The 27,065-nt window shown below is 43.1% G+C and overlaps 1 protein-coding gene across 4 annotated transcripts in view; it reads left to right on the top strand.

Annotated features, from left to right (window-relative positions):
• FLACC1 (flagellum associated containing coiled-coil domains 1) overlaps window positions 1-27,065 on the top strand; it is a 38,734-nt gene that overhangs the window by 3,971 nt on the left and 7,698 nt on the right. The window contains exons 2-15 of one of the 4 annotated variants that reach the window (XM_074340003.2): window positions 1,582-1,741; window positions 2,259-2,333; window positions 6,495-6,543; window positions 8,534-8,661; window positions 10,475-10,568; window positions 12,502-12,563; window positions 13,681-13,778; window positions 14,748-14,800; window positions 17,160-17,259; window positions 18,840-18,943; window positions 21,842-21,904; window positions 24,553-24,642; window positions 24,760-24,869; window positions 25,566-25,723. In XM_074340003.2, the coding sequence (XP_074196104.2) occupies window positions 1,629-1,741; window positions 2,259-2,333; window positions 6,495-6,543; window positions 8,534-8,661; window positions 10,475-10,568; window positions 12,502-12,563; window positions 13,681-13,778; window positions 14,748-14,800; window positions 17,160-17,259; window positions 18,840-18,943; window positions 21,842-21,904; window positions 24,553-24,642; window positions 24,760-24,869; window positions 25,566-25,692 (1,266 nt within the window). In that variant the 5' untranslated portion in view covers window positions 1,582-1,628 and the 3' untranslated portion in view covers window positions 25,693-25,723. Of the gene's footprint in view, window positions 1-1,581; window positions 1,742-2,258; window positions 2,334-6,494; window positions 6,544-8,533; window positions 8,662-10,474; window positions 10,569-12,501; window positions 12,564-13,680; window positions 13,779-14,747; window positions 14,801-17,159; window positions 17,260-18,839; window positions 18,944-21,841; window positions 21,905-24,552; window positions 24,643-24,759; window positions 24,870-25,565; window positions 27,022-27,065 lie in introns of those variants that run through there. The other 3 variants (XM_019726799.3, XM_019726798.3, XM_019726800.3) reach the window with 3 other exon arrangements.

Here is a 27,065-nt window from a genome sequence, read left to right as displayed (position 1 = left end):
GTCACTTTTCAGTTAAATCAATATTGAGTGTTTGCATAAATATATACAATGTGTACCTTACTATGATTATGTATACTTCTTTATATAATATTTTTAACCTGGAGTAATTATGCAATTTTTATTTTCTTAGGTTTCTATGTTTCTTTTGGTAAGTTTCCCCCAAATTTTCTAGTTTTGTTTTGTTTTATTACAATTGCTCTGTAATAAATTACCACAAATCTAGTGGCTTAAAACAAACCAATTTATAGTTCTGTGGTCAAAAATCTGAAATGAGCCTCACTGGGCTAAAATCAAGGTGTTGGACAGGACTGTGTTGCTTCTGTAGGCTCCAGGGGAGAATCCCTTCCTTGCCTTTTCCGGTTTCTAGAAGCTGCCCACTGTCCTTGGCTCATCCCCCTTCCTTGATCACTCCTACCTGACCGTTTTCCCCTCTGGCTCTGACCCTCCCACTTCCTTTTATAAAGACACTTGTGATTACCTTGGGCTCACGTGGATAATCCAGATAATCTCTTCATCACAAAATCCATAATTTAATCATAGATGCAAAGCTCCTTTTGTCACATAAAATAACATATTCACAGGGTCCAGGGATTAGAACATGTTTTGGGGTGTTGTTCTTTTTTTCTTTTGGTGGGGGGTGGGGAGGAGCATTATTTGACCCACCACACGCTCCAACAGAGTGAAATCCCTATCAGTTTCATCAGATAATCAGTTCCAAGTTCTGAGTCATTTGGAGCCTTTCATACCGGAATTGGCTCCTAGTTCATTGGGAAATTGGCTCCTGATTCATACCCCTTCTGCAAGCACAGAGGCTGTAGCTTCCTATGGTGTGCTAAATAGGAAGTTGTGACAAATGTATATTGTGCAATATTGTCTCCTCCCCCATTCTCTTTGTTCTTATGGAATTAAATCTCTTTTAATCCTGTACTCTCATTTCAGTGTGGTGCTGGGGAAAAAAAAGATGAACAAGTGTGATAAAACCTCCATATTTTTCTGGTAGTTGTCTTTTGTGCAAACTTTCATACTAGGGATTTTTGTTTTTGTTTTTCTTTTTATTAAGCCAAGAAGAAAGAGTTTTTACTATAATTCAGGCAGGTGACCAGGAATGAGAAACTGGGAGATCCAATTTAATTTGATTAACAGAGCTAATTTTCCAGAAAGTTCTGTACAGGACCAGCTGTAGGGATTTCTCTTCACTTCAGTAAGAACTAATGTGACCTGATGGAAGGGCATGGGCTTAGGAGTCAGGCAGACTCGTGTTTGTTCCCAATTCTGCAACTTGCTTCTCTGAGCCTCAGTACCCTCATCTGTAAAATGGGAATGACAGTAATTGATCACTTATTGTGTGTCTGGCTCACAGTAAGCACGTAGTCACAGCAAATTTTAAATTGCTTTCAAGTCAAGCCTATTGGGTCGCAAGGGGTGAGGTGTTATTCTACAGTCAAGACCCTGTACCAGATCAAAATCTTTCAGAATCTACCATCTGTGTTTTGGGCCTTTCCTGGGTCATTCCCAATTTGTCTCTAAGTATTGTCACTTTGACTCTGAATGGTGTAACTCTGCTGTTGTTTTCCCATTCAGCAGGGGCCTTCTGACTTAGCAGCCAAGGCTGTCCTGGACCTCCTGCCATGTACCCCAACCCTCTCATCTACTGCACCTGCTGGGACCCCTGGAACTTGGGACCACGGAAGCTAATCAAGACCCCTCAACCACCAAGAAAGCGCTCCACAGGGAAGCCCCAGTAAGGATTACCTGGGATGGACTAGAGCCCGGGGCTTGAGTTCCATTTGCAGCCTTCTTTCTCTCACGAAATTTCCAAAACAGTCAATTTGATAGCAAAATCCCAAGAGGGCCACACACGTTGCCTTTGCACAGCGTGGCCCTGCCAGCCCGTTACTGCCAGCCCTGACTAGGCTCAGTGTCATTTTAAATTAGGAGGTCGCAGAATTAGTGCAACAGGGAAAGGGGGGCTTCCAACCAAAGGGCCCCATGACGGGTGACCCCTCCAGGTTGGACCAAGTGCTTTCGGACCTGGGGGACACACTGTGCTACCAACCCAGGGACCCCCTAGGACAGTGAACAAGTAGCAAGGCATTCGGCCAGAGGTTGCCAAAGACAATCCTGATTTGAAAGACTCCCGTCGTCAGCCCATATATTCCAATTTTGGGTCCCTATGGGACTTACCTAATCTGGGCATACTAAAACACATTTCTGAATTTCCAAATTTCTCTTTTTTGTTATTTACTTTTTAATTTCAGGCTAGCTCCTCTTCCTCCACCTTCAAAAAACCAAAATTATGTCCAACCAACAACAAAAGCTGTTGCCTCCCCAAAGTAAGTATTTTCACATCCGTGGGGTGGAAATGGTTTGAGGTATGTAAATAAAACAGTCTCCCTCCTTGGCCCTCACAACCTTGCTGACTTGAACCAACTGCTGCCAGGAATGTCAGAGAGTTGCCAGAACCTACCGTGATTTCCCCCAAACCTCAGATCCTACATGTAGGTTCTGTGGCCCTCTGCACCCACAGCTTTCAAAACTCTCAAATGAGCTCTCAGCTAAGGTGCCCCTGACAACTGTGTTGGGCCCTAAAAGGGCACAGTGCTCTATGCCTGTCACAGGCAAAGAGCCTCCCACAGGTGGTGGCTTACCCTTGTACTGATTACTTTCCTGTGTCTAAGAACTTTTGTAAATTGCAACTCAGTTTTTACTTATAAATGTAGAATTTTACCCATATTTTATAAGCGTAGAAGTGTAACTTCGTTTTGTCTTTGCATGAGTCTTTGTATTCCCTTTATTTATTTATTTGGGAAATATCTATCGAGCACGTCTTTTTGCTAGGCACTCTCAAGTGTGGGAAACAGCAGGGAGCACAGCAAAGCCTCTGCTCTCCTGGAGCTTGCAGTTGTTATCTGGTACAAGGAGACCAGGGAACATCCCAGTGGAAAGAAGACAGCAGGCATCCCACTGACACCTGGGGCAAGCGTGCCTGGCAGAAGGAACAGCAGGCACAAAGGGTGTGAGCGGGAGCTTGCTTAGCACATCTGGCCTTTTCCAGAAAAGCAAAGAAGTCCGTGTGGTGGTAATGGAGGACGTGAGGAGACAGGTGGGAGATGAGCCCAGAGAAGTAACAGAGGTGATGAATGTGGTCAGCAGAATAATGGTCCCCCGAAGATGTCCACGTCCTAATCCCTGGAAACTGTGACCATGTTCTGTTACTTGCCAAGGGGGGATTAAAATGGCAGATGGAATTATGTTTGCTAATCAGCTGACTTTGAGATGATCAGATTATTTTGGATTATCTAGTGGGCCCAATGTCCTTATATATGAAAGAGGAAGTCAGAGTGTCAGAGAAGATGTGACAACAGAAGCAGAGGTCAGAGTGATGCAGTTATTGCCTTTGACGATAGAGGAAAAGGCCACTAGCAATAGGGCAGGTTCCAGAAGCTGGAAAAGGTGTGGGGACAGATTTTCCCTAAAGCCTCTAGAAGAAATATGACCCCGCCAACACCTTGATTTCAGCCCAGTGAGACCCTCTGCAGACTTTGAACTCTAAAACTATAAGATAATAAATTGATGTTGTTTTAAGCCACTAAGCTTGCGGTATTTGTTACAGCAGCAAAAGCAAATTTACACAGTGGATTTTGCTGGCCACTGTAAGGACTTTGGCTTTTACTGTGAAAGGGATGGTGCATTAGCTGCTAGGGCTGCCATAACAACAACAGAAAAAAAACTGAGTGGCTTAGCAACAGACACTTATTTTCTATAGTTCTGGAGTCTGGAAGTCCAAGATCAAGGTGCTGGAATGTTGGTCTCCTGTTAGGTCTCTCACCTTAGCTTGCAGATTGCCACCTACATGCTGCCTCTTCACATGGTCTTTCCTTTGTGCATGTGTATCCCTAGGGTTTCCGGGTGTCCTTACCTCTCTTATGAGAACACCAATAACACTGGATTAGGGCCCACACTAATGGCCTCATTTGACCTTAATCACCTCTTTACAGGCCTTATCTCCAAATACAGTCACATTCTGAGATACCAGGGCTTCAATATATGAATTTGAGGGGGACACAACTTAGCCTATAACAGCTGGCCAGGCATCAGAGGATTCTGAGAAGAGTATCCTGATCCAACTTGTGTCTTTGAAAAGACTAATCTGGCGACTGTGTTGAGAAATGACAGCAGTGGCCGAGGGTAGAAACCTTGGGAGAAGGCAAGGGAGACCTGATAAGATCTAATCGCAAGATCCAAGCAAGGGATGATGGTGATTGAACCCAGTGGAAACAGTAGAGGTGGTAAGAAGTGGTCACACTCTGGATATATTCTGAAGGTGGAAACCAATAGGATCTGCTAACAGGATAGGTATACAAAGTATGAGGAAAAAAACAAGAGGAGGAGTCAAAAGCTGACTTCAAGATCTTTGGCTGAACGACAAGAAAGATGGAGTCACCATTTTCTATAACTGAGAAAGACTGAAGGAGGGGCATATGTGTCAGGGATTGAGCTTAGGACGTTTGAGATGCCTGTTAATATCCAAGTAGCATGGCAAGTAAGTTGTTGACTAAGCAGGTCTGAGAGGTCTGGGCTATGGGTACACTTGAGAGTCATCAGCATATACTTGGTCCTTAGAGCCCTGCTCTCTGGTGAGATCTTCAAGAGGAACGGAGATAGAGGGAGGAGGAGGTGAGAGAATCGAGCCCCAGAACGCTCCAGTGCTGAGAGGAGGGAGAGACAAGGACGACTCAAAAAGGAGACTGGGAGACAGTGGCCAGTGAGGCCTGTGAGGAGTTGTCTACCTGGAGTCCTGGAAGCAAAATGACAACAATGTTCCAAGAAGGAAGGTCTGATTATCTGTGTGAAAAACTGCTGCAGATAAGTCTGCTGAGGACTGCTGAGCAGTACTGTTGGATTTAGTAGCCCCGCAGCTTGGTGACAATGCAGGGAATTGTTTCAATGGATGGTGGTGGCAAAGCCTGATCAGGACAGGGATCCACTGAATGGCTGTGAGAGTGAAACGCTTCCTTCCCGCCTGCCTTCTGTGCGCTGGCGCCCTGCTGGTATGGTCACACGTGTGGGGCTTATCTAACCTCCATACTAACAGGGCACGCTCAAGGGCTCAGTCACCCAGCACCTCTTGTTGGGAGAAACCCCACTAGGGAACACCCTCAGCTCCAGCCTGACCTCCAGCGTTAACCCTGCCAACACCAGCCTCCTCTGGCTTTGAAATACAGTGAGAGACACTGTGTGGCTATGTTTTAAATTCTCTATCAAAGATCTGCTAATTATCTTTATAACTTCTCAGTAAAACTTTTCAAGGCAAATTCTTCCCTGAAACATGCCATCCTCTAAAACCAATTCAAAGTAGACACACTTGGTCACTGTCGCCTCTCCTGGGGCTCCATGTCAGCTGGCCTCCAAGTCTGGTCCAGGCAGCGCTGAGGGGGGCTGGGCAATGGAGCAGCCAGGCACAGGAGGGCCAGCTGCTCCTGGCCTCACTCTCGGGAAGGGGCTCAAGTAGATGCTGACATGACCTCCACATGAAGACACGGAGAACCTGTTCATCAGTCAGCTTTTGACTGGTGACTCAGGCCTCAAACACCTGATCTCAGCTGGGAATTAGGTCTGATGGTTATTAACCAAGATGGAACTGCTTCCACCAGGTAAAGTCCTCCCAACCCTTCTCCCTACATCCAGAGTTACCCATGGACTCTGGACCAGTCCCACCCTGATATTGTGGGTGTTCTGATCGTGAGGAAATGGAACTTCTAAGCAGGTTTCAGTTGTCTCTCTTCACAGCAGTTGCCCGATGGTATGTGTACACATGTGAGTGTGTGTTGAACACAAGGGGAGAGGCCCTAAGCCCACCTACTCTTGTCAGCACATCAAAAGCTAGTTACTCTTATTCTAATCTTGCAACCTTCTGTGTAAACTTCCTTATAAATACTCTTTTGAGATTTGGGTAACTGATATTATGCTCATGTTTCTGGTACCTGAAAAATTAATTATGATCAGGGTTAGCACCAGATTTCAAAATAGTAACACTTTGCTTATCCTGAATTCACTTAACTGGCAATTTCAGGGTCCCAGAACACCAATTTCTGCTGCAAATGAAAAGAAAGACAGTCGGGCAGAAAACATACATGTCACCAAAAAACGTGAGATTTAAGATTATACACCATGCTCATCAGAGAGCCCTTTGGATCTTCACTCCAAGCCTCTTTGCCTTTGTGTCAGAAATGGTTCTACTATTAGACTAGTGACTAGTCGATTTCCCAGTTTTTCACTACCTGCCATTTTATTATACCTTGTATTCGTAATTCCTGGACAATTCAATATTCCCCATTTCCTGAAGTAGAATATTTTGAGCGCTGAAAGGGGCCTCAGAGATTATCCCAGGAATATGACTTTTTACAGATGAGTGGCAGGGTCAAGGCTCAGCTCCTAAGCTTGGAACTTGTCTTTGCTCTCCAGCTGCTTCTAAGCGTGCCTTTCTCTTGCAGAGTGAAAATCCATTCAGGAAAACAAGAGGAGAGCAATAAATTGCCTTATGTGAGTAAAGTCAGGAAGAGGTCAGTGGGACTAACAGTTATTGACCACTTACTAAGTGCAGGCATGGGCTTTTTACACGTACTTACTTCATTGAATCTTTGTGATGATCCTATGAGGAGATGCTAGAATTGTTGCATATAGAGTGTGGCTGCTAAGTGGCAAGTCCAGGACTTGAACTCAGCTCAGGTGACCCCAGAGAGCATTAATTACCTCTCTACTGCCTTGTGTAGTTCCAGGAGAGTGTCCCAGGGAAACCAGACGTGACAAGCAGTCTAGGCAGGAGACAGCTCATGCCCAGATGCAGAAAACCTTCTGCCACACTTGGGAACCCACAAATGCTGGGCGAGGGACCATCACGGCACCCGAGGGGAGCAGGGGGCAGGAGCGTGCTCGAGAAAGAGATGGGGACCAAACCCAGAAGGATCTTAACACCTGTCTAGGAAACTGGGCCTAATCCTTTCATTGTCTGGAAGACTTTAGGAGGTCTGATATAGACAAGGGACCAAGTAAGATTTACATTTTAGGAAAAACATCCTCTGGTGGGATACAATTGGTGTTTTTTATCAGTTTCTGCTTTTATCTATTTTCCTTTCTCCCCTACCCCCGTTTTAAGATCATGCAGTCTCTTAACGGTCAGGAAAAAAATATGTCATAGCCCTCCAGGTGGAGAGGATGATGAACTTAGGGGAGCCAGACTGAAGGCAGAGAGGCCAGCTGGGACAGTATCTCCAGAGCCAAAGCAACAGATGGCGGCCTCGGGCTATGTCAGGGGCAAGGGTGTGAGAAGAGAGGATGAGGTTCAGATACATTGAGGAGATAACAATGACAGGACGTGTGGCACTGCTGGGTGTGCTGCACAAATCCAGAAGGAACCATCTTATCCTGGTCTATGCTGGCTGGTAGCCCTGCCCAGATTTCTGACTTGGCATCTAGTGGGAGACGGAGTGTCATGCGGGAGACCCTGCTCGCTGCGCCATTTGTCGTGCGGGGAGGCCTGCAGGGTCTCTGGTCCCACTCCCCACATAAGAACGCAGGATATGGTGAGGCCAAAAAGGAACACCCACGGAGCCACAGGTAGGGGAGTCATACCACTATATTCTCTCTGGCGGCACTATACTCTCACTGGAGGCTGGATCCACACTGTCCGCAAACCGCCATCCACGCTTGCCAGCCCAGCCGCCATCCTCTCGCCAGCCTCCATTCTTCCTCTCTTCTCCTTCTCCTAGCCTAGCCACAGCAGTTATATTAGTGGCCAATGGCTCACTGGTTACAGCTGACAGCCAACTAGCCACAGCTGATGGCCATGCAATCACAGTTGATGGCCATTTACTACCTGAGCCAGGCACCTGTCTATGTGAGGCCGAGAGCCTGGAAACTGCTTTCTGGGGCTCTGCCCCCACACGGAGGAAGAACTAACTAAACTGTTTTGGGATTATTTTGTTTTGTTTTGTTTCTGTGCAACTATGCTAACGTTTTCCCATATTTATTTTGTCTTTTCCTCACAAAATCCCTTTGAGGAAGAGTTACTATCCTTATTTTCTGATGAGGAAACTGAGGCAGAGATGTTGAGTAACTATGGGGGTGGCAGAGCCGGGATTTAAACTCAGGACTGTCTAATGCCAAAACCTGAGTGATTTCCACAATGCTCGGCTGACTCCTGGCTTCTGGCCACGATGGAGAAGGCAGAGGAGAAGCGGGGCTGGGACGCAGAGTATAGAGTGGGTGGCAATGGTTAGGTTTTGCAAATGTTCAGCTTGAAAGGCCTATGGGGACATCCAGGACCCAACTGAGTCTTGAAGCTGAATCTCAGGAGAGAAATCTGGGCCGGATATCCCTGGGTGACTGGGAACTGGGGGAGGGCAAGGGAAGGACTTGGGCTCCCATCTCATGTCTTTGTTTATAGATGTGAGTAGGGCACTAGTAGAAGATTGGGAGGGATCGCAGCACTCCAAGCCTGCAATAGTATCTTATCTTACACCTTGGTGTCTAGGAAGTGATCAACGTGTCGCCTGGCTTTCGCCTCATTCAGAATAGGGAGCAGATTTCTGTCACCTTGGGAGATGAGATGTTTGAGAGGAAAAAGAAATCAGAGATCACGGACAAAATCAAATTTTCCAGGTAATGTATTTGGACCAACATCCAGCTCCTCAGACCTATCTTTGCCTGGCTGGGCCTGGCTTCAAGGACAAGCCCTAACGTTTGTGCCCAGTCTACACGACTGGGCATCGTTCTGGAGGTGTTGCAAGATTACTTCCTGCCTCAGCCCTGTGCCTGCTTCTCTCACGCCCACCATCTTGCTCCAATCCCCTTCTAGGCAGGAAGAAGATCAAGTCGAGCCGCTGATCAGGAAAATAATTAGGTGTAACGTAATTCGTACTAAAGGAGAGCACTTGTTCCTGGAAGTAATGAACAGATGAAATAGTCATAAAATAGTCCAAATTTGGAAGGTGGGAACTAAAAGTAAAGTCAGGTTTCTGGTAGGCCCAAGTATGCATCTCTTTTCCATTTTGTCCAAAGGTACCACTTAGTCCATTCCTCTGAGAGATACAGCATGGAAGATACTGGCCTGACTCTATCCCAGTTAAACACACGGTCATCCTCTCTGTCATTCAAATCCCACCCACTCTGTCCTCCAATGCCATGTAAAGGCAGCCCCCACCTCCTTTTCATTCACCTCCCGAATCTCTCATTCATATCTTCTCCTTCCCCATCTGTTACTTCCTGCCTGCACTATTGCAGTGGTTTCCCAATGAGTGTCTCTTGCTTGGGCTTTAAATTGCTGTGAAAATTATTTTTCCAGGACAGAAATCTAAAAGATCAACAATAACAACAGAAAACGCACACATCACCTACCTAGTTGTAAATGTACAGACAGGATACAACCAAACTGTTAGCAGTGGTTTCATTTAGGAAGAGATTCAGACTGGAAATGAGGCTGAAGGACACATAAGCCCATGGTTGAGTTAATCCACTCCACGCATGGAGTCGCCCTGAGAAACCAGACGCCAGTCCCCGTCTTCCCTCCAGTGGGAACACTCAGGCCCTGTTTTGTTCGCTCTGCTCCCTCACAACCCTCTGCAGGAGGAGATGCGCTGTGTACCCACAGTCAAGCCAGCATCCTCAGCTACCTGTTGGCCTCTTAAGAAAGTTGTCACCAGTTGTAGCATCATAAAACAGAATAGCACATGTTTGTTTTATTCCCTGTGAGTAGCTGTGAGTATTGTTTATACTGAAGATCATGTTCAAAAGATGGGAGTTCCTATTGTTCAACTTTCTCACACCGTTTCTTCTTTCTCATACCTTGATGCTTTCTCCTACATGCTTTTGTTTTCTCATCTTCCCGAGTCAAGGACCTCTTCTCTACTGCACTGCTCACAGCGCTTCCTGCCACCCTGTCTACTCCAGCTCAACTACATAGAGCCAAATAATCTTATAGACATTGTGGAGACCCCAGGCCCCAAAACCAGAAAACTTTTATCAATTCTGAAAGCCACTCTCTTAAATCCCCTCCTCATCCAGTTCTGGACCATAGCTTGCCTATGATTCACTGTCAGCATCAATCCTATGCCCCCATCTTCTCATTCCCTAATTTTTTAAACTTTTCCCTCCCCCATTTCAACTATCATTACCAAATCCAGGTGAAACCTTAGTAGATTTCTGACATATTCCTCTTTCCCTTCTATCCATAGGCCACCAAACCACTCCATCTCACTTCTGGCTAGCTTACCATGTCTGAGGGCCAACCATCCTACTTCCAAATTCCTTCTCCCAGACCACACTTCTACCCCAACACTCCCACCCCAGTGACGGTGGAGCAGGTGCAGGACATGGTCTGGCTCTGACCAGGCCCAAGTCAGTCATGCTCAGGGAAGGACCTCACTGGCACAAAATGGAAGCTCTGCAGGCGATTAAAGAATTACTTATCCCATAGGACTGATATCATTATTGATCTAGAAGAACAGATCTCAGAGCTGATGGTGATAATAGAACAAATGAACAGAGACCACCAGTCTGTCGAAAAATTGGTGAGTGACCCCTTGAGTTAGCCAACATCTCTGGATAGAGAAAAGACCAATATTTTCAGATCACCCGCTATGTGCCAGGCATGATGCCAACCACTTGACTCAGGAGAGCCATGTTGTCCTGGTGACAGCTCTGGAGATAGCACCGTAGTCACCCAGTAATTTTTCTGTCTCGGTCCTCATCCATAATTGCAAGAACTCAAGTCCCTCCTCAAGGCCTCTTATATTCTGTGAGTTCTCACGGTGCCTCCGGTACATTCAATGCCAACGTCCTCTCCACACCAGGGGGCACCGGCAATTTCCCACGGGGTCTGCAGAGGCCTTCGTGGACAGTTAAGTTTCAGAGGTTACAGAGGCTCTTGCTTAGGGCACCAGCACGGTCAGCGCTTCCACTGTTGCTCAACAATTACCCGGGAGCCTCCAGTGCTCACTTCCTGTTGTTGTCAAAACTACCAAAGCCTTCACTTCAGTTTCTGCTGAGGTCAATTGCACTCTGTTTCCTGGGGATTTGGGAGACACCTCCTTTAAATTTTACCATCTGTTTTATCATAGTCTCTTCTTCCCCACCTGGAACAGGTGTGCCTGGTGGCCTCGGTTGGAGTGATAAGCCAGAGTCATAATCAGAAACATCTCCCCACTCCATGCCCCTCCCCCCAACCACACACACACACACACACACACACACACACACACACACACACACTTGCCTGTTGTTATTGAAACCCAGTTGTGAAAGGTGATTTCCAAGCCCTCTGATATACTCCAGATGCTTCTGACTCCTACAAGGGATATCCTCTTTGCACCACCTGGCTTATGACTCAGACTAAGCCCTCTCTTACTACTGATTTATTACTATATTTATCTGCAAGTCCTGCCAGGTTTATGGTTTCCTCCTACAGAAAGGAAATGGAGGAAGTTAAATAATTGTCTTAAGATCACTTATCTGATCAGTGCTGTATTATTGGGCAAAATGTACATTTTCAGTCACTGAAACATCAGCCCTGCTGAAGATATAGTTAGAGATTATTCTAGGGAGGGACCTAAGATGGTGACCCTTAAAATTCTCCCACCTGTGAACATCACAAATTGTTGTGTGACCCTGTGGAAGGGAGGAGTGCTGGTGCCAGTATTTAGTCAGAGAGGGACAAGAACAAGCCCTGAATCCTTGTCTCAGCTGGCAGTGGGTGCTCACTGGTTTGGAAGAGTCCATTCTTCCTGAGACACTGACCAGAGGATCTGATGTGTTCGAATGGAGGGTACCTGGAAGTGAGCAAATCCTGCCTGCTGAACAAACCATTCTGCCAACAAGGATTTATTTATTTATTTATTTATTTATTTATTTATTTATTTTTAAATTTTATTTTATTAAATTTATTGGGGTGACAATTGTTAGTAAAATTACATAGATTTCAGGTGTACAATTCTGTATTACATCATCTATAAATCCCATTGTGTGTTCATCACCCAGAGTCAGTTCTCCTTCCATCACCATATATTCGATCCCCCTTACCCTCATCTCCCACCCCCCACCCCCCAACAAGCATTTATTAACAGTGGGTTTTAAGTTCATTGAAGGCAGAGTCTGAGGCTTAGGCCTCGTTGGCTCTTCTAGGCCAAGAAACGATTGTTCAGTTGAATTACATATGTGAAAATCCAAAGGCCATGCTCTTACAAAGAGGTTACAGGCCAGTGGAGGAGACCAGACCTGCTCACAAAACCATGTTGTGACAGAGATGGTTTCTGTGCAGCAACATTATGAACTGATTACCCACCAAACAACACAGAGCAAGGCAAGAATTGTTCTGTTCCCTCAGTAATCATGGAGAGGCATGCGGAGTGGGTGTACCCTCTCAATGGGAAGACTTCTCAGAAGTTGCAGATTGGAGGGGGAGCGGGGTCCTTAATCTTGTGTTGCTAATGCTGGCCCCATTTCCAGCTCTCCAATGAAATGAATCTCCGCTGTGCTGAGATGCAGCAGAACTTTGAAAACAAGAACAGGTATGCTTTCAGGAGCCAGAGCCACAGAGACAAACCAAGGAGAGGTAAAAGGAGATGTGTTGTCTGTGTGGGTGAAGAAACCCACAAAATCCTCTTTGCACCACCTGCTGGACACCAGAGCGGCCTCATAAGCCCAGATGGAGAGAAGTCCTCCTAACTGAGTCATAAACTTGCTTTTTTAAAAAACAAAATTTTAATTAATTAATTAACGTATTTATTTTAGAATAGTGAATTAATTAACTTATTTTATAATAAACGAGTTTTTTAGACTAGTTTTAGGTTCACAGTGAAATAGAGAGTAAAGTACAGAGAATTCCCGTACACCCCCTGGCCCCACACTCACACAACCTACGCCATTATTAACATCCCGCACCACCATGGTGCATTTGTTACAATCGATGAACCCGCATTGACACATCATTGTCACCCAAAGTCCACATTAGGGTTCACTCTTGGTATTGTCAAAACATTCTGTGGGTTTTGACAAATGTATAATGACATGTATCTACCATTATAATGTCATACAAAATAATTTCACTGCCCTAAAATCTTCTGTGGTCTGCCTATTTATCCCTTTCTCCCCCATAACCCCTGGCAACCACTGCTCTTTGAGTGTCTCCATAGTATTTCCTTTTTCAGAATGCCATATAGCTGGAATCATACAGGCCACAGCTTTTCAGATTGACTTTGCTCACTTACTAATACGCATTTAAGGTTCCTCTATGTCTTCTTTTTTTGGCTTGACAGATCATAGAGCCTTTCATTTTAACATTCATCTTGAACACTGGAATAGAGCCTGGAGAGACCTTGGACTCTAAAATTATGCTGGGAGCTAATGCAGTCCATAGTTTCCCAAGAGAGCTGTAAGCAAAGACCGTGCTGTTAGGGGGTGTCTATGGCACCCACTGGCTCCATTCAAAATAGTAATTGGTGAAAATAAGACTCCTTTCCCCCTTCTCTGGGTAGATGCCAGGAGAATGCATGAGGAAATGAGGGCCCCACAGCCTGCCCATTGGCTTCCTGTGTGAGGGAGGAGAGGTGGGATCAGGTGAATGTAACAGCTCAGCTTTGGATTTCTTTTCACTGATGATTGTGGCTTTCTCTTGGGATCCCAAAGGGAGCTCAAAGAGGCTCATGCAGCAGAGCTCACTGAGTTGGAGAACAAATACAAAGCAGCCTTAGAGGCAGAGAAGTTGGCTGCCCAGGAAAAGCTAGGTACGTTCGGACCCGGAAGAATGACCATGGTGAAGGGGCGGGAGAAACTCTCATGTCCATGGATGGGTAATAGCTAGACTTTAAAGGTTTCCTCCTAAAGCTCAGGGAGAGGGAGTGATTGAGAATGAAACTGGAAAGAGGGAAGCCATGTCTACCAAAGTCCTTCCTGCACCCAAACCTTCCTGCAAACAAGTTTTGGGAGCAAGTCCCTTAATCCTACGTCTCAATTTCCTCATCTGCCTTTATCAGAATGATAAGAATGTAAAATCATTTTTTAAAGTTCTACAAATATAATACTATTCTAATTCAGCAAGTTTCCTCCTGCAAAATGATGGTGTTTCACTAAATCTGACATTCGATGATTTGTGTGACCTTATAATTCAGAAGGGTTGTGTTGGCCATTTTTCCCATTGTTTATGCTGCTTTGGAGAAGACGAAAGTGCGTCTTCTTCAGAGTTCCGAGTTTATAGACTAATCTCCACAGAGAGGAGGAATTCTATAATGTTTTCCCTTTCTTTTGCCTTGCACTTTTAAAAGGTGCAATTTATACCTTGCTGATTCCCTAGCTTTTTAAAGAGAATGTGTATTATATTCAAAATCAATGTACACTACAAAATGTTATTTTAAAAAGAGTGAGGCAGGTGCATGCTGCAAAGTTTTGGTCCTCTTCTTCCAAAGATGCAGGTTTACCCTGGGAATTCGTTCTCAGACTTGTTCAGATTAATTCTCATGAGAATTGCCTGAGAAGCATATTATCAACAAAGACCTGGCTTCTCCTCTGAGCTCGATTCTGTAGGGTCCAGGTATCTGAGTTTCTAATAAGCTTTCAGAGTGATTTCTGAGGCACACCATGGTTTCACCACCTAGGGGATGAGTTTGAGGTAGGGAAGGTGTGCAGGAGACCTCACATTTGAATTTGAAAATGTGCATTTCAGAGCAATAATGATACCCTGTTTTCCTTTTGTCCAGAGGAAATGGAAAAGGAATATAAGTATTTGAAGAATGTGTTTCATACGTATCAGGTGAGATTCAGAGTTCCTTGGTGGTTTATGCGAGTAAGAGAAGCAAAGCTCATTCCTGGCTGATAATGTTGGGATGAATCTAGAGCTCTGGCCCAGAAAATAATTTCCTGAGATTCCGAATAGCGTTCTTGGACCTAAGTGGCACTAACTGCGCCCGGGAAGAAGAGTGAACCTGTGAACTATGATAGCTTTCATGAATGATAAATCAGTCACCCAGACCCTAAAGAAGCCCATTGAAAAATGTTTGTGATTACAAAATTAATACCTGCTCATTGTATTTAAAAAAAATGGAAATACAAAACCAACAACGGCAACAACAAAAAGAAAGAATCACCACCCCAGGACAACTACTGTTAATATTTGTACTTTGTGACATCTTGGATTTTAGTAGAGTGCTAGGTCAAAAGGAATAACCACTGTAAAGGTCTTTGATACATTTGACCAAATTGCCGTCCAGAAAGACCTGTATCACTCTGCACTCACTACTCCCACAAGCAGAACGTGGGAGTGCTCTAGCCATCTCAGAACATATCCCATTCATTTAATCAGCTAATTGGATGGAGGTCCAGAGACACAAATTTAGGGTAGGAGTTCTTCCTGAGAGATGAGAGAGAGGGAGATGGGTGTAGACAGGGAAGGGCTGAGGGAGAAACCTTCATCCTAGGGTGACCAGGTTTGCCCAGGACTTTTGGAATTTAGCACTGCAAGTCTGGAGTCCCAGGAAACAACTGAGTCCCATGCAAACAAGGCCAGTTGATCACCCTATCGAAAGAGGAAACCAAGTGAAGCGCCAGCACCGCCTCTGAAATTTGATTTACCACTCACAGTTTTAGTTTTGAGCTTGTATCCAAAACTCATTTTTCAAGAATGTACCTTGATACAGTCAGGAAAAAACATCGTAGAGCAGAGTCCAAGAGAAGTGTCAGGTCGATGAGCAGGTTAGCTGCCCCAGTTTCCTAGGTATACTTTGTGTTTGCTTCAATCTGGGCCTCTCCGGAGAGTTTGACCTCTATAGAAACACAGCTGCCCACTCACTAGTCATGAAAACGATGAGAGAGAACCTCTATTTATTTATTATTATTATTTTTTTAAATATATATATATTTTTAAGATTTTATTGGGGAAGGGGAACAGGACTTTATTGGGGAACAGTGTGCACTTCCAGGACTTTTTCTCCAAGTCAAGTTGCTGTCCTTTCAATCTTAGTTGTGGAGGGTTCTGTTCAGCTTCAAGTTGTTGTTCTTTCAGTCTTAGTTGTGGAGGGCGCAGCTCAGCTCCAGGTCCAGTTGCCGTTTTCTAGTTGCAGGGGGCACAGCCCACCATCCCTTGGGGGAGTCGAACCGGCAACCTTGTGGTTGAGAGGATGCGCTCCAACCAACTGAGCCATCCGGGAGCTCAGCAGCAGCTCAGCTCAAGGTGCCGTGTTCAATTTTAGTTGCAGGGGGCGCTGCCCACCATCCCTTGCGGGAGTCGAGGAATTGAACTGGCAACCTTGTGGTTGAGAGCCTGTGCTCCAACCAACAACTGAGCCATCCGGGAGGCAGCTCAGCTCAAGGTGCTGTGTACAATCTTAGTTGCAGGGGGCAGAGCCCACCATCCCTTGCGGGACTCGAGGAATTGAACTGGCAACCTTGTGGTTGAGAGCCCACTGGCCCATGTGGGAATCGAACCAGCAGCATTCGGAGTTAAGAGCACGGAGCTCCAACCGCCTGAGCCACCGGCCGGCCCCGAGAGAACCTCTATTTAAATGGCCACCAATAATTGCAAAGGAGCTCTGATGCCCAGGCCCAGTGTGAATTCTGCAGCTAACCTGACAAGGAAAGGAGTCAGGCTTCTGAGACGTTAGTGACAGCATCCGGGTCCTGGGCCTGCTCCCTCCTGCGGTCCCACCCTCATGAAGTCTGAGCCAACCAATAAGGGCTGGCATCTTCTTTAGGCTTATTTAACCTCAACCACAAAGGAAGTTAGATTTGCTGTGGGGAATGGGCACTCTGAAAACATCCTATTGTTTTCTAAGTGTTCAAATTAGCTACTAGACATTTCCCTTCTTTCTTCACGTGCTATTTATAAATGATTCATGATTTAGAGGGAGCTGACGTGAATCTTCAACATGGGGAACCCTACTGTCTCCAAAGGAAGCTCCATTCCAGTGGGCAAACCCTGTACAGAGACTGACTTTTAGGTTCTTCAGGCTTTCAGGATGGCTAAGCTGGAATGTACTTCCAGCAGTCCCCCAAATGGGGCCCCTCGGCCAGGATCTCAGGTGATGGGAGCTGCAAAGGGCCCAGTGCTATGCCTTGGGCTGTGCGCAGCCTCTTTCAGGACCCTTTTACTTCGTGATGCCTTTGTGCCTCCACAGGACAGCATTTATGATGAAATGGAAGATAAGTGGTCAAAGAAGAAGGCAGAATGGGAGAAGAATGAGCAGCTGGAGCGGGAAAAGATCCTGCTACACCAAAGTGAGTACAGAAACTTCTGAATTCCTGAGGACAGATGCACCAAAAGGCTGTCCTTAAGCTTGGTCTCAACTCAAGGAAGGCAGCTTGCTTTCACTCAGGGTGATGAGCCACATGGCTGGTGCCTGGTATTTTTAAGAAAGTGACAGCAAGAATGGAGTCTTTTATGAAGTTCTACCACCTGAGATTCTAAGCCTGCCTCTACCAAAACTCACTGGTGCCAAGTTTGGCCATCATAGGCAGGAACGAGCTTTGGGACATGTGTAGGAATGTAGACTTGTCATCTGGATGCAGGTGACCCCAAAGTTCCAGAAAAAAAAGTCCTTGAATTAGAGTTTCAAATATTCAGTTCTTGAGGGTGGAGCAACTAAATCTGTTTTACTGCAAGCCTCTATATTCCCACCACCCCCAGAGGAAGCCATGTTTGATCTATTTTTTAATTCAGGTATAATTGACATATAATATTGAGTAAGTTTAAAGTGTACAACATAATTTGATACATTCTGTTATATACCTTTAATATTTCCAACACTTAGCACAGTGCTGGATCATACGAAGTGCTCTGTAGGTGAGCCTCCGACTCCCCCTGAGCATCTTCAATAGCAGAAAAAGGAGAGAGGAATTTATGGAGACTCTGCTCCCTGACCTAGAGGATTGGCTGAGGTAGGAGTGGGGCCTCTACAAACCTATGCCACATCCTACCCCAACCCAATTCATATCAGATTTAGTTGATTTTTAACAAATTACTCATTTAAATGCAGATGCCCCTGGAAAAGTTAATCCTTTAGGCCGTTCCCACCTCGGTGGGAATGCTGGACTGCTAGAAGGTAGCAGCATGAAGACCCTGGCGCTAAGGCTGGGGGGTGGAACACGAGCTGCTCCTGTGTGGGGCTCTACATAGAATCCCGGTTTAGCATAGCCCAGGTCATCTCCCAGACTCCTAGCTACTCATACTACACTCATCCATGTTGTCAGAGTCTAAAGATGGAACAACCAGTTTTGGAAAAGCAGAAGTTAGCTGCTCAGAATGTAGCTCAGTCTAGACTTATCCTGTGAGCCCAGGAGTTGCCTCCTTATCCATACTCAGCACCAAGAAACTGGTGTTAGCGCCTCACCCCTCCTTCCACCCGTTTAGTACTGGGTCTCTGCTGGCAAGTTCCCCTGCCCTCCACCTCCCCCCCAAAAAAAATTGTTTAAGCCTACCTCTACCCAGGGCTAAGTACAGAATGAATTGTATTGCTAGAAAAGTCACCTTAGCCAAGAGCTGTATTTTAAGACAAGGATTTTCAAGAAAGCGTAGTGGTTACTTCAGCAGAGGGAATAAACAAAATAATAAGCAACAGATCCAAAATAAACTACGCAAAAAGTAGCGAAGACCTTAGAGGTCAATCCCATAGGGCTGCTGTGACGGAGTCACCACGGAGCTCACCTCACTCGCAAGCACCTCCAGGCCGAACACCAGACTGAAAGGACCTTTCGTGTCACCCAGTCTGGGCTTTCTGTTATCTTCAGATATTCTGGTTTTCTCTCTGCATCTTTTTCCCACATATACACATACATGTGATCTCTTCTCACTTCCACAGAAAATCAGATGACAAAAAGGTTTGAATTAAAGTCAGAAGAAGAAAAGAAGAGAATAAATGACTCCTACAGTGCTGCCTTGGAGAACTTCAATCGAGAGAAAGAGGTAACTCAGCCCAACGCACATCAGTGGTTGAATGTCAGGTCGAAATGGGACATTTGGTTCCCAAGTGTGCCTCTGTCATTAGAGGAGATTTTGTCCTTCTGGCATATTTCCCCTTTCCCCATATATGCAAGTAGACTGACAATCTTGCTGTCCATTATCTAGAAAGTCTTAACACGGGGTTATTGGAATGAAAATTGTAATTAACAGAAAATAAAAGAATGTGAAACATGTACAGAAATTGAAATTCCCTATTTGGCCAAAATCTCAGACTCTGAATGTCCTTCTCATCCTTGACTACAGCGGAAGAGAAAGGGTATTGTTGCAAATTAAACTAAGCAAATGTGGTCATGTACAACTCTTAATAAAGCAGAGTAGCTACCTTAGTAAGGGTTAGCTACTCCGGGTAGTCACTCCCCCACAAGCTTGATACAGATTCCAGGTTATGATGAAAGCAGATCCCAGACCAAACATATGGACATTTACTAAACGAACATGCATTCATCAGCATGTTTAAGCGCTTATACCACCAGTTCGCTGAGCTTTCGGGTTCATGAAAGATTTACCAGAAGTATACGTGAAGGTATTACAAAAGTAGGATTCTGTAACCACTGTAGTCAGCATCAGGCGACCAGAGGTCCTCCTGTGCAGGACACAGGACCATTTGGGGGTCAAGTCTTAGACCCCCATCTCTAAGTACACAAGCTATAGACTTTGTTGGATTCTTGTGCCCATTTCATGCAAAGTGGAGAGTGACTCTAAAATATTTTAGATATCTTGAACATTCCATTTTTAAGAGCCCATTTCTAACCCTCATGCCAATTGAAAAGCCACTAATTTCACCAATAAAAGCCCCTTTATGGCATCTACTATATTACTGAGCAAAACAATAATGAGGAGATGGGGCACGCTCTGCAGTATGTCCAATGCTTCTGGGGTCTGGCTTGCTCAGATGTCTGAATAAGAAGTAGCAGTTCCTCTAGTGGGAAGAAATTTGATTATCTGCACACATGCCTTCTTCCTCTAGTGACACTGACTATAAATCTGACTATAAATCGGGCGCCCTCTCTCTCTGTCTCTCTGTCTCTCTCTGGTATAAGTGACACTTAGCAAAATGCACAAATATTAAATATACAGTGATGAGTTTTGACAAATGTATACATCCATGTAAACAATACCCAAATCAAGATCTAGGACATTTCAACCCAGAAAGCACTCTTGTGTTCCTTTCCAGTTATGCCCGATCTCCCTAAAGACTTACCCCAAAACAACCACTCTTTTGATTCCTACCACCGTAGATTAATTTTATTTACTTTTAAACTTCATAGAAATTTGAATTCTATAGTGTATGTTCTTTTGTGTATAGCTTCTTTCCCCCTAATGTCATGCCTGTGAAATTTATCCGTTTGTTGTTGATAGCAGTAATTTCTTCCTTTTTATTGCTCAGTAATATTTCTTTGTAGGAATATTGCACAATATGTTTAGAATTTTCCTGTTTTGGAAATTTGAGTTGTTTCCATTTTGGGGCCTTTTACAAATAAAGCTTCCGTAAACACCCTATACAAGTATTTTTGTAGACATATGCTCTTATTTCTCTTGGGTATATACCTATGAGTTCTATTACTGAGATCTAGGGTAAGTATAGATTTAACGTCATAAGAAATTACCAAGCCACTTTCCACAGTAGTTGGACCATTTTGCTCTTGCATCTTAAATATACGAGAATTCCAGTTGCTGCATATCATCAACTACAGTTAGTATTGCCAGTCTTAATTTTGACTATTCCAGTGAGTATAAAGTGTTATTTCATTATGGTTTTAGTTTCCCTGGTGACAAATTATGTTGGTTAATTTTTCATATGCTTATTGGACCATATATACTTATGTCTTCTTTTGTGAAGTGTCAGTTCAAGTCTTTTTTCATTTTTTAAAAACTTGGGTTGTTTATCTTTTTATTATTGATATGTAGAAATACTTTATATACAATGATACAATTTGTCAGATATATGTGTTCTGAATTCTCTCTCACAGCCTGTGGTTTACCTTTTCCTTTTTTCACATTGTCTTTTGATGTGCAGAAGTTTTTAATTTGGGTGAAAATCAAACTATCAAACTTTTGCTTTTATAGTTACAGTTTTTGTGTCTTCTCTATCAAATTATTGCCTATTCCAAGGACAATTTTTATGGTTAATTTTTATGGAAGATAGTCTTTTCAAAAAGCTTTTTAATTTTAGCTTTCATGATTCTATGATTCATTTTGAATAATTTTTGAGTGTGGAGGGAAATAGAGGACATAGGTCTTCTTTTTTTCCCATATGGATATCCAGTTGTTCCAGAATGATTTGTTAAAAAAAACTTTTCTTTCTCCACAGAGTTCCCTTGGTGTCTTTGTTGTATTTGGGGAGGAGAGTAGATGGACTCTCTATTCTGTTCTATTCAACTGTTTGCCTATGTGAAATCACAGAGTAAAAATCTTCTAACTTCACTCTTGTTTTTCAAGATTATTTTGGCTCTTTCATAGCCTTTGCATTTCTATATAAATTTTAGAATTATCTTGTCAAGAAAACCTGCTGGTATTTTGACTGGAATTGACTAAATATAAATTCAATCTGTGGAGAATTGGCTATTTAGCAGTATTAAATCTGTATACTAACAAGAAAAGCCTTTGACGAAAACATAATTTATTTTAATATTTGTCAATGTACTGAGGATGAACATGAATGAGATTTTTCATTATTTAATTTCAACATGTTATGTAATTAGTTTATAATGTGTACTTCATAAAATCAATATCTAAACTTTGGTAAATATTATATTTCTGATTCCTATTCTGGCTTTCTTAGTTTTTGAAAGAAGTACGAGAACCCAAGTGCTGATCTTTTCCAAATAAAATTATTTTTAGGAGCTCCTGAAACAACATGAAAAGGACACCTTGCAGTTAGAGGAACTAAAAAAGACCAAAGAGGTAAGCTTTTTCATTATTCCTGTGGAATTAGCATCTTACAAATACATCGGTAAAATTATATACTCTCAATAAAATGGAATCTGTGATAATTTTCCCAAAACCAGTTAAAAAAAAAAGAAAGACCTAATGCTGAGTTTGCTGAAATCAATAAGCCAAATAGGATTTTAGAATTACCTGTAAAAGAAAGCCATTGGTATCTTTCTAGAGCCAGATTTGAACAAATATATGAGCAATATGCTGTGTGATCTTCAATGTCAAATGCCTTCCATTTCTAGTAAGGCTCAAACCACAAAAGAGTGTTGAATAGTAAAATGCCAGATTCTTCCCTTTAAGCTCTGAAAAGTACAATAATGCCCCCCCTTGGAACTGTGACGCCAAGCTTCTCCTTAAAACTCTGAGTGTACCTCACCCCCATAGCATTCTCAATGAACACTTTTCTTCTGGAACTCCACGTGGGATGCACCTGAAGGGAAATGGTTCAAACCCACAAAGTGTCTTATGGTTCTTACACTGAGAATTTAATTTGGGTCCAGAATGGACATGTTTGGGAAGTGATCAGCCATTACGAAAGCATGGAATGATATCTTCTAGAACCCAGGCAGGGCTTCACCATTGTTGGGCAGACTATAATGTCCTACAAAGTGAAGTAAAGGGTTTTGGAGCAAGGTAGATCCAGTGTATTATTATAACTGCTTTAATGAGCTTGTTTACTAATTCCATTTCTATCCATTGATTTTGCTCCTCCTTTATGGTCACATTTTTTTGCTTGTTTGAATCCCTGGTAATTATTTTAAATTGGAGCCAGCCATTGTGAAGTTTACCTTGTTGGGTGCTGATTATTTTTGCATTCCTTTAAATATTGTTGAGTTTTGTTCTGGGATTCAGTTACTTGGAAATAGTTTGATCTTTTCAAGCCTTGCTATTAAGCTTTGCTAGGCAGAATTTAGTCTAGGGCTAATTTTTCCCTACTGAGATGCTATAATTCTACCCAATACTGTGTATTGGAAGGGTTTTTCTACTCTGGCTGGTGGGAAGATGAACTAGTCCCAGTCCAGAATTGGTCCTGGGGATTGTTCCACCTACTCCATGCTGGTGGTTCTTTCCTCCTATTTCATCTCCTTCAATTTCTTCCCCTCCATCATACCACTCCAGTGGCAGTGGACTTCTTGTTGTTTATTTAACAGGCCAGGATGCTCACACTTTGGGGTCCACTTGATTTTTTTCTCTTCTTGGAAAGCTCTTTGCCAGATAGCCACATTGCTAACTTCCTTACCTCCTTCCAGTCTTCACTCAAATGCCACCTTCTCAGGGGATGCTCTATTTAAAGGCTCAAGAAAAGGTCTGACACTTCCTTTTCCCTGTTTTGTTTTTCTTCATAGACTCATAACCATCTAACCTGCTAAATTCAATGTTGGCAGGGATTTTGTCTATCTTATTTACTGCTAATCCCATTTCTAGAACAGTGTCTGGCACATCACAGACTTTCAGTAAATAGCAATTGATTTTTTTTTAATGAATAAAAAAATGAAAAATGACTTGGTACAGTGCTTTGCACAATGCAGTTGCAGTAAGTGATGGTACCTCTCCAGTTATACATCATGGGAGAATGCTTATTACATGGGAAGAGCTCTTAGAACATGTGGAAGTTAAACGAGGCTGACACCCGCAAGCAGAAACCAATCTGGTTCAATTTTATAGTCTCTCCAGGATCTACCTAAAGTAGATCCCACACTTAGCCCTTTCCTGCACTTACACTGCATCCTCTACCTGTATCCTTGGTTTGTTTTCAATTTATTATTATAATTATTTATTTACTTTTATTTAATTTGTTTGTATCTCCCCTCACTACAGTGTTTCCCCAAAAGAGTAGGAATTATATTTGTCTTGTTCATCATAATATTCCTGGTGCCTAATACAGTAGTGGGGTTCTGTTTTTGGGGTTTTTTTTCCTAATTAACAGACTAATTTTAGAGCAGTGTTAGGTTTATGGAAAAATTAAGCAGAAAGTACAGTACAGAAACTTCCCATCCACACACACAATTTCCTCTGTTATTAACAGCTTGCAATGGTGTGGTACATTTGTTAGAGTTGATAACCCGTATTAATACACCGTTTTTAACTAAAGTCCATAGTTTACATGGGGGTTCACTCTTTGTGTTGTACGTTCTATAGGTTTTGTCAGATGCATCATACCACATAGTCACCCTTGCAGTATCATCCAGAATATTTTCTCTGCCCTAAAATTACTCTGTTTCCCTATGCACCCTTTGCTTCCCCTCCCAACCCCTGGCAACCACTGGTCTTTTTCTGTCTCTATAGTTTTGCCTTTTCCAGAATGTTGTGCAGTTGGAATCCATAGTAGATATTTAACAAATAATTGTTTAATGAATGAATAATTGATCGCTGTTGTGACAACCCACGTGAGCTCTGGTGAGGGCTGCCTCTGGCACAGTGACAGTGAGGCTGCCGAGGAAGGTATAGATGGACGAGACATAGAGGAGGGAGAATGGACAGGGCATAGTGACTGAATGGTGCAAGAGAAGGAGTAGCTAAAGTTGATGCTTCACATTCTAGTCCAGGTGCCCTGGAGAAGAGAATAAATGGGTAGATATCATCATGACGTCCTGAAACAATTTCTCCTTGCACAGGTCATAGAGCAAGAGCTGAATGCACAAGCAATTGTCCTAGAATCACTTAACACAACCCTCTACCACACCCAGATGGAACTCCAGAAAGAGGTGAGTCCTGGCTGGAGTGGGGATGGAAGTTGGGAGGAGGAATCCAGGTCTCTGTGCAGCTTGGCCCTATAGTTCTGGTGTGGGAAAAGTAGCTATTAAAATGTATACGTCTTTCAGAAAGCTGTGGTTGGAAATCTGGAGAAAACATTCCAGACCAAGTTTGCCGAATCTGAAGAGAAGTTTAAATACACCATCCAGCTCCTGACAGAAGAAAACATTCATCTGAGGTGTGAATGATGCCGCTCACAGAAACATGGCTGAGTTGCCTTTAGGAAGTAGGAGGGAATTTGGGTGAGGAAAAGGTGAAAATGAACCCAGGTATTCCATAATGAAGTCAAGGTACAGGCACGTATGGGAGGGAGATAGTCACTCTGAGCCTGGCCACAGAACTTACCTGCTGAGGCCAGACAGTTCATTTGAAATGGACCTGGGAATGTGTCTAGACTCCCCTTCCTTACCTATCTACATCTTAGTTTTTATGCAGAATGACATGAGATTTGCCTGAGAATCTCTGAGTTTATTCAGTTTTGTGACTAGGGATTATTTTTAAATTTATCTCCCCTGAGAGTTTAGGGGTTTAGGTGTTAATGGTTTACCCTTAGATACAGCTGCATTTGTTTCCTGTGGAAAACAACTTCAGGTCAAAAATTATACCGTTACCTGAAGATGCATCTTAAATCATTGAAATAAACTTTGGTCAATACTTTAATAAAGGGAATTTACTCATTGTAATTATTTAGTAGAAAATTCCTCATATGGGCATTTGGTCACCCAAATATTGTATCTCACTAAATTCAAAGCCACTACAAGTAATGCGTGAGACTGCCCCCAATGAAGGAATGAAACAACATTTCTCTCTCCCTAAATATCCTACACCTCTTTCTACCCTTTGAGTCTATAGTGATACATCTCTTTCTTTACAGGCAAAAGATAATTGCCAAGAATGAAGAAATTTATGAGGAACGATTGGGAAAATCAACCTCTGTTACTATTTATGAGGATGATTCCAATACTTTAGAAGATAGTAGCAACAAAAGACAAGAATTATGAACAGAAAAGTTGTTCTCCATCATCAGAGATGGTAGGAATAGTGTCTCTGTAAGTCTAGAGAACTCCTGTGGAGTTTTCTTGGGAAATGCATACGATGAGTTTAGTTCTTGGGTTGTCTTCATTCTATTTTTGTCTTTTCACAATGTGCTTTCTTCTGAGTAGTTGGGAATGTTTCAATTCTCATCTCAATTACATAGATTTGCATGACTCTTCATTGAAAAGTGATGTTCTCTATACCTGGAGCTGAGCTTTCTCTGGGCTTTGTACTATTTTTCTCTTCTACCTTAATGTATTTCATTTTGAAGACACTGATCTGAAAAAAATTCTTCTTACTGAATGTCGACTACATTTTGAGGTATACCTTTTGTTCGACTGAGGCATTTACTAGCAAGATAGATAATTTATTGGTTTGATTCCACGAACTTTTCTTTCTTACATGTGTCCCCACTCTCCCACCTCTCAATCATATTCCCAACCTATAATTTGGGAAGAGTTTCTGATGATTCTTGCCACCTTCTCTAAACCATTGCCAGAATTCAAATGTCCACAGGACAGTCAACATAAATAAGTGAAGTGGGCTGGACATAAATAAAAGCAATCCCATAAGCACAGTGATAAATGGTAATTGGCAGTAGATTCAATGAGGGGATTGCGCAGGGTGGTGTACGGGATTGGGGGTGAGGGGTGGGAGAACCCATTCCATTGTTGCCAAATGGGAGCATGGAGTCAATGTGGTCAAATATTCTGATTTTTCAATAAAAGGTATTCTGGTTTGTTTTCATTTTTGTTTTAATTGGGGAATACTGGGGAACAGTGTGTTTCTCCAGGGAGTTGTCCTTCACTCTAGTTGTGGAGGGTGCAGCTCAGCTCCAAGTCCAGTCACCATTTTCAATCTTTAGTTGCAGGGAGCACAGCCCACCATCCCATGCGGGAATTGAACTGGCAACCTTGTTGTTGAGAACTCGTGCTCTAACCAACTGAGCTATTCAGCTGCCCCAGTATTCTGGTTTTTATGTGACATCTGCCAATTTTGAAATATGAAAAACACATTTTTTAGAACAACCACTGCGTGAGCAAACAATAGGAGGCTCGAGTAAAACATATCTGTAATTTAAAATTTTTCCACTTGTGAGATGCCATTGGCAAGAAACAAAACCAAATCAAACAAAACAATCTCCAAGGAACTGTAAGATAAAATTATATTTTATCATGGTAAGCATATTTTTGAAAACTATTCTTTAAAAAATGTCTAGTTTTTAAAAATAACATAAATCCTAAATATTTCAAACGAACTGAACACATAAACGAATTATAAATTTGCATGCATGAAGGGACCTCATCATTTTTAGCAAGAAAGCAAATCAAACATGTAC

Source organism: Rhinolophus sinicus, chromosome 17 (assembly GCF_057876585.1).
Source record: "Rhinolophus sinicus isolate RSI-liver-muscle chromosome 17, RSI-T2T, whole genome shotgun sequence".
In the NCBI taxonomy this organism is placed as follows: domain Eukaryota; kingdom Metazoa; phylum Chordata; class Mammalia; order Chiroptera; family Rhinolophidae; genus Rhinolophus; species Rhinolophus sinicus.
This window is presented reverse-complemented; position numbering and strand designations above follow the sequence as displayed.